General features: G+C 43.2%; 1 protein-coding gene across 3 annotated transcripts in view; it reads left to right on the top strand.

Moving 5' to 3' along the window:
- PAX3 (paired box 3) overlaps nt 1-14,235 on the top strand; it is a 75,753-nt gene that overhangs the window by 33,952 nt on the left and 27,566 nt on the right. The window contains exon 5 of one of the 3 annotated variants that reach the window (XM_066193152.1): nt 9,023-9,227. The exons of the other annotated variants lie outside the window; for them this stretch is intronic. Coding sequence (XP_066049249.1) covers nt 9,023-9,039 — 17 coding nt within the window. The 3' untranslated portion in view covers nt 9,040-9,227. Of the gene's footprint in view, nt 1-9,022; nt 9,228-14,235 lie in introns of those variants that run through there. 3 annotated transcript variants of the gene reach the window in all.

The following is a 14,235-nucleotide window of genomic DNA, read 5'->3' as shown; positions in this document are numbered from 1 at the left end:
AATACAACATGTCTAAAATTAATTATTACTAGAAAATAAGTTTTTTCCACTTGCAAACAATTGACAGGGTATAGGAATCAAGTCTGGGGTCAAAGGGTCTTGATGGCCAAGTCAAAGGGCACCCAGAGATGTATATTAATGCATGTCAGCTTCTAGATCCTAGAGTCAAGCAGTAGTTCATAAAAGAAACAAGGCATCTTAAGAAGAAGTGTTATTAGCAAACATCAGGTCAAAGTTTATCTTTGGGTCAGTGTGTACGGGAGGGTCATCCATTCATGCTCCTAACACAGGCGCTATCCGTAAAGCTGCTTTGGCGCAAGATGTAAAGGGAAAACAGAAAACTGAAGTTTTAACTGCAAAAACTTGGAGATTTATCAGAACACTTTGCAAGACTAAAACTTAAGTTAAGCATCCTTGCTGGAGCAAATGAAAATAGGAACTTTATTTCAATTACTCTTGGTAGTGTTTTTTGCTCAATTCCTTTTTAAATCCAAAGATAAAACTTAATTTTGTATGGACGTGCGGGATTCTCAGCAATGTCTTTGCACTCTTGCGTGAGTCAGAGTTGATGCTATAGGGGACAGACACGTCTTTCTTTTGAAAGGACCAGTATAGCCAATGTCAAACCCTTTGATGTGGAGGTATTGTAAATCTTTCCACGTGATCCTTCCTGGAAGCCATGGATTTCCTAAGAAGCGCGTTGACCAGTTCATCCCATTTACAACGCTGCTTCTGCAGCTCTGCTTTCTCCTCTTCCCACCGCCTTGGGTGTGGGAACCCTGGCGCCCAGGGCAGCCGTGGCCGGGGGCACTCCGCCACTCAGACCTGGAGGAATGCTCCTGCTGTGCCTCAGCACACAAAGGCTGCCTACTTGCTTTGACAAGCCCATGCTGCAGAAAATCCTTGCAATCTTTTGTGCTTCGTGGTGTTGACTTATTTTAGTTCCACGCTAAGATGCTCCCCATTGAAACAAAAAAAAAAAAAACCCAAACCAAAAAACGGTTCTTTTAAAAACTGTTATTCCGACGCCTTTTGGAGGCACTTTGCCTGACTTTCTAAAGAGATGTGTTTGAACGGTGCAACTTTGCTTATGCTTTGGAGGGGAAGAGAAGGGCATAGCTGTAGGAATAATAAATATGACTGTTCACTAAAGCCCATTATGTTTGCGTTCAATGGCGATTGAAATATAATGTGCAATGATAACTGAGTATTTCTGGGAACCAGTGTGACAAGTGGTGACAGAAAAGAGATTATCTGTTGGACTTTTACTTAGTGTATAGTGTGAATATCGTAGACCTGAATTGTGCATTTAGTACATACGTTGTGCACTGGAAAGTCCTGAGCTCCAGGGACATCAGCATGATGGAAAGCCTTGGCATGCTCGGGAAAACAGTCATGTGTTTGCTGCTCCTCAGTGCAGTTATAAAAAGAGAGTTCCAACCTCTTAATTAAGTTTTTCAGTAAATGTTTCTGAATTTTGTGTTGGTAAAATATATGAGGAAAGTCTTATATGTGAGAAAAACTCATGAGCTGCAACAGTCAAACTTCAGTGTTTTTTAGACAAAATGTTTTTCCTCTTGGACCCTGGCAGTTGGACAAAACTGACTTTTTTTGGAGCACATCATATTTGCAAGGAGAACTCTCCTGACTCCAGATAGAATTCCTGGTTGGGAGTAGGGCATAAAGTGCCTGTGCTGCCTGCTGTGGGCAGGGCATGTTGCTGCATTAGGAAGGGAATGTGTTTCCCTGGCACTGAGGTCAAAGCTGTAACCAGACCTCTCTAGGTCCTCCAAGTTCCTCCATTTCATCTGTGTAGCTACCCTCTGTTGGGTATCTGGATTGTGGGAGAGTCAACCTCAAATGCTGGAGGCTTATTTTGGGGTGTGTGTTGGAGTTTTGTTTGTTGGTTTTTGATTTGTCTTTTTTCAAGCACTCATTGGACTTTCTGAAGAGTAGAAATAGAGCAGGAGTTACTGGTCTCATAGACTGTTCAGTTGGTCTCCACTCTAAAGCATCCTGAGTGAGTGCCATGACCACATGCCTCTCCCTCTAGAAGACAAATGATTCCTTCTCTCTTTACATTTTTCACAAAAGACTTTAACTAGATTTTGGGTTTTTTCCACTAGCACAGAATCGGGAAGGTGGGGGAGAAAGCTTGGAAGGAGAAATGTGAAATGAAGAGAAGGGCAAATATTCCCTTTCTCACCAAGTTTCAACCATGGCCTGAAAGCATGAAATGACATCAATTGGAAACATACCCAAACGGCAGAGCAGCTGAACCTTTGCTACTATAATCTGTCATGGCTCCACTGAAGTTAATTTGAAAGTCTGCCTGTTCCTAAATAGGTGCAAAAGCCTTCCAGTGAATTATGTGTTACCATAGGAAATCATATTAAAGGGAACGGCATTTTGGGAATCTGTAAGTTGTCACTTTTGTAGCTGCATTGAGTTTGATATAAGCTCTCAGGAAATTTGTGGGGTTGACTTTAACTTAGAGACAATATTTGTACTGCTAAACTGAGAGTTGAAACTCTGTAAAATATTTTGTGCTAGAGCCTGGTCCTAATGGAGTTCTGCTAAAAAATGGGAGCTGTATCATGGGAACAGAGTCCTGAAACATGTTATACGTGTGGTGCAGAATTCAGAAAGCCAAAAGTTTGTTCACTGTCTTCGTGAATTCCAAGGCTAAGGAGGACTGTGGGAATCTTGGTTCCTTCAGTGGCTCAGCAGGATCAAATTTTCTTCTAATTGTTTCTCCCTAATTCTGGCTGCAAAAATTGATCAAGTAACTTGAATTTATCAGACAAAATTAGGAGTTTATCATGTTCCCAATGAAGCTTATGGCAGCATTCGTTTACTACAAGATGGTGCCCACTAAAATACTAAACAATTACTTTAAAAGAGGAAAACAACTGAATGCCAATTAAGACAAGCATCAGAATGACAATGTTCCATTTTTCCACTGTACTGAGAATGATTTGTGTCCAAGGGATTACTTTTGAAATTGTTTTGAATTCTGCCCTTTAATTTATTAAATGAATCCTTCTTAGGAACTTGATTGCTAATTCACTTTAATTTAGAAAAGCCCCACTGTCTTTGGATGTAGGCAGAGCCCTCAGGGGTCTATAAAACTGTCAATAGGGCTGTTAATTTGGCTTTTCTTTTTTACGTATGGCTTAAAGCTTAATTGTGAGAGCTGGGAAGATGCCACAGTTTTGGTTTGCAGGGACTCAGTGTCTTATGGGTTTGAGATTCCATTAGAAGTCATAGCAACCTTCCTGCTGCTGCCGTCACGCCAAGCTGGAAAAGCTGAAAAAATCTGGGGAGGACTAGGGGTTTGCTGAAGTGAGTCCCACCTGGTTTTCATGCTGGAATCAGAGATGGACAAGAACCAAGTCACTCAGTCTAAATGTCCCTCAGCTTTGGGCAGGTCTGGATCCTGATCAGGATCTGAACTTTTTGTGCCTTAGGCTTGTCTCTAATTGAATCCATGCAAACCCAGACATTTCACATGACTTTGATGCAAAACCATAAATAGGCCCATTTTTTATTCCAAACGAAGTCCAGGTTTGCTTAGAAAGATCACAAACCTCCTACTGAACCTTGATGGTCCCAGATTATAATGAAAATTGAAGTCTCCAATGCAGTAATGTTCCTGGAGGCAAAGGTGCTTCATTTTTGTCCTTCTAGTTAAATGTGTTACTGTTCAGAGGCAGGCAATGATGTCCCATTTGCTGCGAGATGGACAGAAGATGGTCTAGACCCTTCCTTACACATACCCTGGTTGTAATTAAGTTTCTTGGGTTAGATCCCAATCAAAAAAATCTTAGTGGCAGTTCTTGTGGGTTTGTGTCTTATATAGAGGAGTATAGAAATAATTCCAAGTGATATGGGATTAAAACTGCAAAACAAAGCATGGAAGCTTGGATGAGATTTTGTTTGGATTGAAACACTTCTTGCAAACTCTTTCGCCTGAGCAGTCAGATTGGAAAAAAACACCCCACCTCTAGACATTTGAATGTTGCAAAACGATTTCTGAGTTGAAGGAGACTTTGAAAAAGTGCAAGGATTTTGGCAATACAAATTCTGGTACCTGAGCAGAACAGCATGACTATTATTTAATTTTAATGACAGAAGCAGGCTCTTCTTTGAAGATCCCAATCTGAGCGTTTACTGTGAAGTTATCCACTGCACATATTGGTTAATCCATTTATATGTGATCATATATGTTAGAATTAAGTGAGTGTTCATCAGAACATAGCCTGGGTCAAAGTTTGTTTGTAAAATATTGTTTGGCAACTGCCCTTAGACTGTGATTTGGAAAGTCTGACTGGAGTGTCTGAATAGGGAACTGTCACTGAAAACATCAGAAATGTTTCCAGGCCATCTGTCACTCAGCCACTTGTTGTTATTTGTATTTCTATGGTAAACAGGAGCCCTGCTCATGGACTGCCACTGTGCTGGGAGCTGTACCAACACAGATCTTGGGATTTCTCTGTGAAAAGGACCTAATGATGTAAACGCATGAAGGTGCACAGACATGTTTAGACTTTTAAGTAGAGATGGAGGCTATTGAGCTCTATGAGGAGCAGTGCTTTCAGCTCACTGGTACCCAAACTGCAGCAGATGTTGGCAAGCTGTCACAGTAGCAAAGCCCCTCTAGAATTCCTGTCTCATCTGATGTCTATTGAGACAACTAATGTTCTAGGCTTCTGCTGTGAGCCCAAAGGCACAACATCTATGTGCTACCAGGCACTGAGTAACACTGATTACTTGGCCAACAGTAGATGAAGGCAAAAACCCACACAAGGTAGCCCTCTTGCATTTGTTTCTGTGGTTTGTGATCCCCCTGGGCAGGATTAAACCTGGGACCCTGGATCTCCCTGTCCTGCTTGTCTAATAATAAAAAGGAAGCCACTTAGAAAAGCTGCCAAGAGCTGGTTTCTCCGTTGATCTCAGTTTCCTTTGCAGGCACAGGAGGCTGGCTGGCAGAGTGCAGCTTTTATTCTTTTCTGTCTCTCTGCTGTTGTGCAGAGTTCACTCTGGCAGGCTCCCCCAGGACACATCTGGGGCATCTGTCAGGCCCCTCCACTGGGCTCTGTTTGGCTGGGTTGCAGGCCAAGTTTTGACTTCCTAATCTGTATTAACTACTTTGACGGGGCTCTCAGCAGGCTTTGACCTAAAGCAGGTAGAGAATCACATCTCACAATTCATAGGGTATGAATTGAAGGAAAAAAATATCAGCTTTTAAAAAAATTGCTGTCAAATAAAAACAAAGAACACGATTTTTGCTGAAATTCAGTTGGGTTTGAATGCTTGTCTTTTCTAAGTTTCCTAGAAAAGTCCAGCAAAATATATGCTGCTTGTTTGCGTAGGCAGGGAAGGCAGGCTGTGTGGTAGTGGTTGTGGTTCTTCCAGAACTCATCATGGAGGTATTTCTCTTTCAGGCTGGATTTACAAGATGAGGTACTCAAGCTTCCATTTTAGGACCTGTTATGTTTTCACATGGTGGCAGGAAACTGTCAAGCACTCTGGAGAGTCTGCTTTCAAGAAGTCCTCTTGGTTTTGAACGTGCTATAATATGATGTTTTCAGGAGAAATTAGAAACAGGGAGAACTATTTTTATTCCCACCTAAGAAAGCTCTCTTGTTGCATGCTTTGTGATGGAGCTATTAGGACTCCCACTTGTGATGTTACTGGGTACCCAGCAGTGCATGTGTGAAGTTTGCAGGCTGTGGTGCTCTTAGTTGAGTAAAAGTGGAAGCAAAAAAGAGCTCTGAGTGGTGCCAGAGCACTGGAAGGCAAGATGAAGCAGGAGCCAGGATTTTTATAGCTGACATAAAGCTTCTCCCAGATCTTCTCCTGCTTCCTGCTGAAATGTTGAGGACCTCTGGGGAAACAGAGAGAACCTTTAAATAGATGCTATCAATTAACCCTACAGCCTAACAATTTATGATAGCTGATTTTACAGAGATGAAAGACTGTAGCTAAGAAACTAGGCATTTTAACTTTTCTGGATTCATCTATTTGCATTTTGGCAATTTCCCCCCCCTAATTTAAAACATTGCAAATCTGATTTGGGGCCATTTTCACTATAATCTTTGAGAATTTGCCCTATTTCTGGAGGGTAAAACCATCAGTTTTAATGAAACCATTGATTTTCAGTGTGTGGGAGATCATCTAAAAGTGAGCACCTCTTCATGCTCCAAAAAAACCCCCAAAAAACCCAAACCCACAGCAACTTTCATTGAGTTCCCACTTGGGTAAAAAGAACTAAAGTAAAAACCTTGTGTCTTCTGAGTGTGAACACTGCTAATGCCTGAGGGTGGGTGAAGGCTGCATCTGAGTCTAGAGGCTGGATCCAAAGACCACTGACACAATGTAACTTGCATTTAATACTGGGAAAGCAGAACTAGATTCTTCAGTCTCTTTCTTTGGGAATGACAAGGAGCAAATGAGTTGTATGTGCGGTTTTGCACCTTATATATCACTTAAATACTCTCTGTTTAGACAAGCATGTCACTTTAAGTCGTTGAAATTCTGGATGTTGTAGGAAGACTGGGAGGGGAAATAAAGGAAATGAGTGAAAATGTGTTTTGCAACGTTAGTGTCCAAACAAAGCCTACAGGACTCCTCAACAGGCATCCTGCCACTTCTGCTGTATGTGTATGGTGAATAGTTAAGAGAAGCCAGCGTGTTTTATTGCACTAAATTTGGTGCAGAGTTACTTTTTCAGTTTTTGGGACTGCAAATAATTCAGAGAGACAGATATAAATTGGTTAATATATGTAGAGGTTTCAAAGCTGGTGATATTAAGTATGTGTATATTTAGTCAAATAATTTTTGACATCTCTACCATTAGGCATTCACCAACAACCATCATTACCGTAGGTTTTCAAGAACATTTATCAGCATCTGTCAACAAGTAGTAAATGAGAGCAAATGTACGGGAATTGCAGATGTCTGTGGTGTAGAGCCTGGATCCAGAGTGACTCCCAGCTGGCATATTTTCCATGCTATAAAGGTGCTGTGGGGCTGGCTGCAGCCCAGCACAGCCCATCACTCCCTTTCATTGACTACTCTGAGATCAGCTGGTGCAGAGCTTTGTTCTGGGGTTTTTTTTATTGGACTGAAAATTTGTGAATTTTCTTTGGAATAGATAGCAAGCTGTATACCTTGCCTCATTATTAGCAAGCCAGGGTCTATGTCCTCAGAGCACTGTGTGTGCTTTATTTTCTCATGTTTAGTGTCTGTATTATGGCAATGCTCTGGTCAGGTGACATCTGTGAGCTCCAATAGATTTTGTGAGGTTGGTAGAAGACAGTCCCCAGGAAATGTAATTAAAGGATGATACCAGGAGCTCATGGGCATGCAAACCTCACAGGGTGAGGAACAAGAAGCATCTGCAGGTGACCAGTTCTTGGATGGGCTCAAGGTAATTACTGTAACAGCATCACAGGCACTGTAATGAATGAAGCAGCATTGTGTTCTTCAGGGAGTCTTGGGCACAGAGTGCTGCACGCCCCCCATGCTGGCACCTAAGGTAGGGGCTGGAATGAGAAAACCCACAGGAAGTAACACAAAGAGGTACTGAGCACCCTGCTGCTATCCTGTTGTAGGGTCCTTTTATCCCAAACACTGGAATGACCATAAAGGCAGGGGCTCTCTTTGACCAGTGGGACTGGAGGGCTCAGTACCCAGTAGGACCAGGTTTCATGACAGTAGATGATGGATTTTGAGGTCAGCACCCCAATTCTTATGTAGCTGTGATGGAAGTGACCTAGAGTTACTAACAGCTTTGGCTGGAAAAGAAGTACTTGGCAGGAGTAGGTAGTGTCTTTGAAAATCAATCATAGGAAAAAATATTTGATGCAGAAGATAAGCTATTTTTATTGACTGAAATCTGAAAAGCAGAGGAAAAATGTGTCAATACTTTTAGTTTTCTTTCACGAAAGCCTCCTACCAATGTAAGTGATTTCTAGAGGAAATGGAGTTGTATTCAATGACAAAATCCAATATTCTGTTTATGGAAAAAAAGAATTCTGGAAATATTTTGGCCATTTCAAGTCCTGAAAACAATAAATAGAGATGGTCATATAATTCAGTGTACCTCTGTACTGGGTAAAAGTGGCTTGAGGGGGTGTCTTGCTGCAGCTGTGAGTTTAAGAAGAGATGATAAACTTGATTTCCCACTGAGACTTTGAGGACTGTAATTACAACATGAAGATGAAGCTATCTACAACAGCTTGCTCTGCTAGTGTTTGTTTGGAATCAAGAATGTTGTTAATTCAGATGCTAGAATTAGTTGAGACAAATAACAAGTTTATTAAAACACTCTTTTTTCTTTTTTCTTTCTTTTTTTTTTTTTCTTTGGCAATCTGTACAGTTTTTGTTTTCTTCAAAAATGTTTAAACAATACAGTTGGAATCAGTGAAGAAATGCAGAGCTGTTGTTGAAAAATGGTGGTAAGCCTTTTCCATCTTGGTGTGCCCAGTAGTTTGATCAGCTCATATAACTTTAGGAGTTCTGTTTGCATGGTGTTGTTGCAAAGGATTGAGGCAAATATAATTTATAGATTTTTTTTTTGTTGTTCTGAAAAATCCACACTGCCTTACATGATTGAGAGATTGCTGACAACTCAATTATTTGCAGCGCTTTAACTCACTAATACAGTCTCATTATTTATCCAGAGACTCCTTCATTTATTTAATTTCTCAGCTGACAAATTCCATCTCCCAAGATACTCAATGTTTTCAGTCTTAATTGGTTATCAATCAGCTCTTCCATCAGCTGATACCGGCTTGAAGACATGATGCCAATCCCTTCTTAATATGTTCTGGGATTTCTGCAAGAAAGATCTCACTTTGCTCCTAAGTCTCCCTGTCTTATATTAAAATATCACCTAAAATATCAAATTCCTAAAGTTTCTTGGGGGAAAACCCCATTTGGATTTGTGTATTTAGTTTCCTTCACTTTTTTTTTTTTTTTTTTTTTTTTTTTTTTTTTTTTTTTTTAATTTTAGGAGATAAAGTTCTTTAATCCTCTGGAAGATTTTCCTTGAACTGTCCTAGTATTTGTAAGTGAACAGACAAGGCGTTGCAATACCTAAATACAGTACTTGCATTCTCAGCATTAGCAGGGATGCTCCTGCTAACGGGAAGGTGCTCCTTCATGCTCCTTCTATGGGAAGAAGGGCTGGAAAAACCCGCCAGACGCAGGCACTCGGAGCTGCGGGAGAAAAACAACGAGCTGTGCTTCTGCAGAGCTGCTCGGGGCGGCGGGGCTGTGCTCGGGGGCCGGCCCGGGGACTCCCAGCCCAGCCCGGGCCAGTCCGGCTGTGAGCTCTGTGCCGCAGCCCCGGGTACCGCAGGGAGTCTCCCGCCCGCTGGACCCTGCCTGGTCTGCTGGGAAAGGAGGGACAGACAGACCGAGCCAGGGTCAAAGCTTGCCCGGATCCAGCTTTGCTCGTGTACCAGTAGAAACAGCAGAGCAGTCTTTTAATGCCAGTGAATGGAAACCCTACAGAGTCAGCGAGGAAGTCTTGGCTTCGTGGAGAAAACTATCAACTTAAATTTTATTTAGTCATTAAACCTGAGCTAACCCTTATGTGAATACCAACTTCTGAAACCACAGGGAAACCTCCCACAGGCTACATGACTTTTAGCAAATCACATTATTTATTTGGCGCTTTTTTTTTTTTTTTTTGGTAACACAGATACGTGTGTGTACTCCCTGGACCACAGGATCTAAGTGCTGATTGCAGTTCCTTTCTCTTTAGTTTTCAACGTAAAATAATAATAATAATAATAATATTAATAATCATAATAATGACAATAAATAAAAGTAATCCCCCAGTGCAAATTTACAGCAGTGAAAGTTGGGATCAGACCCACATGCAAAGCTGTTAAGTACTTGAGCGTTACTTGTATTAACAAAGCAAATCTCTTTTTGGCAAAGGAGGTGGGGGAATAAGAAGAGATTTTTGTAGTTGTATTTGCAGTTTCCTTTTCCCTTCCTTTCACTCAAGAAATTCCTTATCCTTTCATGCACAGTTGAGAATTAGCCATTTATTCTTAGTGCTGGCGATGCAGTCTTTGATATTTAAAATGGAATGTGATGCTCTGTGGTTTTGAATGAAGTACATGCTAGCAGATTAATGGTGCAGAACAGTTAAACACTGGGCATTTTTTCCTTTCCATATTATTTCATCATTGCAAAAAAAAAAATTAAATATATTTTTAAAGAAGAAGAGCCTGTGAATTGTCTATTGTTTATGCAGTGAAATTGTTTTCACAGTGTTGTCATTCTCTTCGAAGTTGAAATCATTGAATAGCTATGAGCTGTCACATTTTTTGTCACTTATAACTGCATCAAGCTGTGCTGACAAAATGTCCCTGCATAACTGTTAATATGCATTGTCATTTTAAGCATGAAACAGTTTAGCTAATGATTTATCTTTTATAATGCAGCACTTGGGGCAGCTGTATGATTTGTCTCTTTAGCAAGTCAAGTAATTTCTTTAACAAAATGTTAAGCACAGATGGGCCATAGGCTGTCAGTTAACCATTATTGTGCATGCATCTGCTTGCCTTCAATGCACTGTTTTATGTATTCAGCCACTTACTTAGGCACAGTTCTCTGAAAAGCGGAACCTACTCTGATTGGCAAATAAAATGTTCATTTGTCTCTTCTTCCTATTGTTTTGTTTTGGTAACACATGTCAGCAGCTCAATTACCCAGTTCATTAACAGCTCCCAGTGGACATGATGGCCAACCCATGATAAGGAGGGCGATTGTGGCACATATGGTCAATAATAGCCTGTCTCTTGGTAATTGTAAATAAAAGTCACTGTTGGCCATTTCCTTTTACTGCAGCTACTGTTTTCCTTTTCACTTTGCCGTACAAAGCACATTTCTCTATGTGAATCAGCGCAAACAAAATAAAAATACCATCCATTTCTCTGAAGGAGATCACTTGTATCGCTGCTGTGGTGGTTGTTTCCTTTCTGTGCTGACTTTTCAGCTTAGAGCTCACAGGTTATGGACTTGCTCTTTTCCAATTACAGCAACGAATTATCTGCTCTTATTAATGAGTTTACTTAAGTAGCAACATATTTTCTCAACATTTCCCTCAGTCTCTCATTGCAGACCTTTTTTTAAATGCCTGTGGAGCTAAAAAAAGTAATTCACTTTTTTTTTTTTTTTGTAAGTTTGCCCTTTACAAATAGCAGCGGTTTTCAAAGGAGTAATTGAAGTGTGACTTAATCCTTGTTAGATGAGCGATATTCCTGTCTAGAACAGAGGCTTTCTTTTTGGTTTAGTTTCTTCTTCTTTGATATATCATAGTCAAAATGCCAGTAGAACTGGTTAAAAGCAATTCTACCGCTTGTCGGTGTTTCACATTGTACCGGGTACTCTGCTGCTTTCTAGCAAGGCTGAGAATTTCTTTATATATTTGCTGATTCCTAAATGTTCACTTTTAATAGAAAAAAAGAAGAATGTAGCAGCATTAGCATGTTTTATCATAACCCATCTGAGAAATCTTTTGTGGCTGCTTGTTTCATTCTTTGTTTCCTGAAATTTGATCTTGCACTTCTTCTCAAAGAAAAGGAGTCCAGCTGATAACAAGTTTTGGGCTGTGACTTAATAGGGTGAAACTTAGGGTGTCCAAATCTTCCTTCTGTCCTCATAGGTGTTGAAGCACAGAAATTTAACGTTGAATTGGATAAAGCTGCAGCTCTGAGTCTCAGTAACTTTGCCCAAAAGGGCATTCGTGGGAGAACCTAAACTTTAGGGGTGCTCTTCTGTTCCTTGAAGCATGGTTTATCTTAGATAAACACGGCATTCAGTTGTGGCGTCTAAAGAGCTCACAGGTGGCTGTGGGGTGACTCGGGACCCCTGAGCTCGTCCCCTGCTGCCTGCCATATTCATAACTAATCTCCTCCCCGGGCTGCAGGCACTCGGGGAGTTGTTGAGTGTCAGAGTTTATTTGTCCTGGTTTGATTAGCACAGACCTGGCAGGGCGTATTTTCTTTTTAATGGCTCCTTGCTGTGACAGTGAGGTTTTGGGAGAAGGAGGAGGAGAGGGGGGAGCCTGGCGTCATGTTTCCCCAGGCAAACACAGAAAAATGAAGGGCTGATGTGCTGGGAGGGAGAGAGGTGCTCCAGAATCTTCATTATGTTTTGTATGGATATAAGAGCCTGCCCCTAAACAGGACTGCTGAGAGGGAAGGAGAGAGGGGGGCTGTTAGCATGAAATAAGGATGCCGTTTTATCTTCCGGTGGACTTTGTTTTGAGGAAGAAAAGGATGCTCGGTGCATTTCTATCTTGTCGACTGTTAAAAGCCAGCTGCTGAAAGCCTACCCCAACACAAACAAGGATCCAGGCAGCAATGCCCTGCTGGCCACCTACTGCAGCTCCCGTGGCAGGGAGCCAGCCCCAGAGGTGTGCTTGGGGAGCGCCTCGGGTGCCCCTGACACCGCCATCCTGCAGCAGTTCAGCTGCTCGCCGTCCCTTTCCTCCTTAATTCCCCCCGCAGTGTGACGGAGGGCTGTGTTTGAGACCCTTACCTCTGGTGGGGGGAGGCAGGGTTGGAGGGACGCCTCCAGGTGCGGAGGTTTGGGGAGGGGGAGCTGGATTAACCCCTGCTGTGCATCCCCTTCACCCGGCTGCCCTCCCCAGCCCCCCGGCCCGCCGCCCCCGCCTCCACGGCAGCCGCTTTTGTGCCTCCCGCATCCTGCCAGGCAGGTGTCAGAGCCCTGAATGCGGGCAAAGGCCCCGCTGATGGATACCACAGATGGAGCGTGGAAATCGGCCCAATAGGCCTCAGCCACAGGCCATTTCTTAGGACCCAACAAAAGCCTCCAAATAAGTCAACAAAAATCCCGAAGATCACAAAGAGAAAGTGTCATTTGTCATTTGCTGTGGGTTTGTGTGGGGGTGGCGGCCCTGCTGCACTCCCCTTGCCTGCACCCGAGCAAACACGAGGAGGTCACTCGCCTCGCCTCGGCCTGGATGGCTGCGGGGATCAGACGGGCGCCAGCAGCCACCACCGCCCCAGTGAGCCCCGGGGCCGGCAGAATGGACACCCGGGGAACCCCAGGGCCGGGAGAATGGACACCCGGGGAACCCCAGGGCCAGGAGAATGGACACCCGGGGAACCCCAGGGCCAGGAGAATGGACACTCCAGTGAGCCCCAGGGCCAGGAGAATGGACACCCCAGAGAGCCCCAGGGCCGGGAGAATGGACACCCCAGAGAGCCCCAGGGCCAGGAGAATGGACACCCCAGTGAGCCCCGGGGCCGGCAGAATGGACACCCGGGGAACCCCAGGGCCAGGAGAATGAACACCCGGGGAACCCCAGGGCCAGGAGAATGGACACCCGGGGAACCCCAGGGCCAGGAGAATGAACACCCGGGGAACCCCAGGGCCAGGAGAATGGACACCCCAGTGAGCCCCAGGGCCAGGAGAATGGACACTCCAGTGAGCCCCAGGGCCGGGAGAATGGACACCCCAGTGAGCCCCAGGGCCGGGAGAATGAACATCCCAGAGAGTTCCAGAGCTGCAGTGGAGCAAGGGGACAACTCTGTGAAATTAATCTTGCTTAAATAAAGAGCTGAGAAGATGGATGTGTGGAGGGTAGCTAGCTAATAAACTGCCACCAGAATCCTCCCTGGCCTTTGCTTTTTAAAATTTTTTTTCATTGGCCTTATTTTAGTGAGATCTATGGCAAGACAGAATTCATTCTGGCTGTTACACTAGGAGGAAGAGGCTGTGTAATATGCTATTAAAAAATGTTACTGTGTGTGAAGAGCTGTGGGAGTTCTGCTTCCCTGGGTTGCAGTATGATAACCTCTCCATGATAACCCCTCCGCCTGCCTCTGTCAGGTGCACTGTGTTGTCGCCCTAATGCATGGGCTTTAAATGGTTGTCATGTTATTGTTATTTAATTATTCAAATGGAATGTCTTGCTGAGAGGAAGAACAGCCCACAGAATGACCTCTTGTGTGTCATTTTGTTGTTTGGTTTTTGCCCCGATGTGTCTATTTACAGTGTTTGGAAAAGGGATGGTTGCAGAACTCCAGGTGACTGAATGCCTGTGACATTGGGCAGTGGGGTTTTCATTTGTGCTGATAATCGGCATGCAGCATTTCCTTAGGCCACTAGATAGGTCATGAGAGGCTAAGGGACAAATAATTTCTCTTTAATTCTGTAATTCGTTTTTTAATTACTCTT

Source organism: Chamaea fasciata, unplaced genomic scaffold, assembly GCF_029207755.1.
Source record: "Chamaea fasciata isolate MVZ Bird 193981 ecotype frontalis unplaced genomic scaffold, bChaFas1.0.hap1 SCAF_11, whole genome shotgun sequence".
NCBI classification, from domain to species: domain Eukaryota; kingdom Metazoa; phylum Chordata; class Aves; order Passeriformes; family Sylviidae; genus Chamaea; species Chamaea fasciata.
Note: the sequence above shows the minus strand (reverse complement) of the source record. Positions and strands in the feature narration are given on the sequence as shown.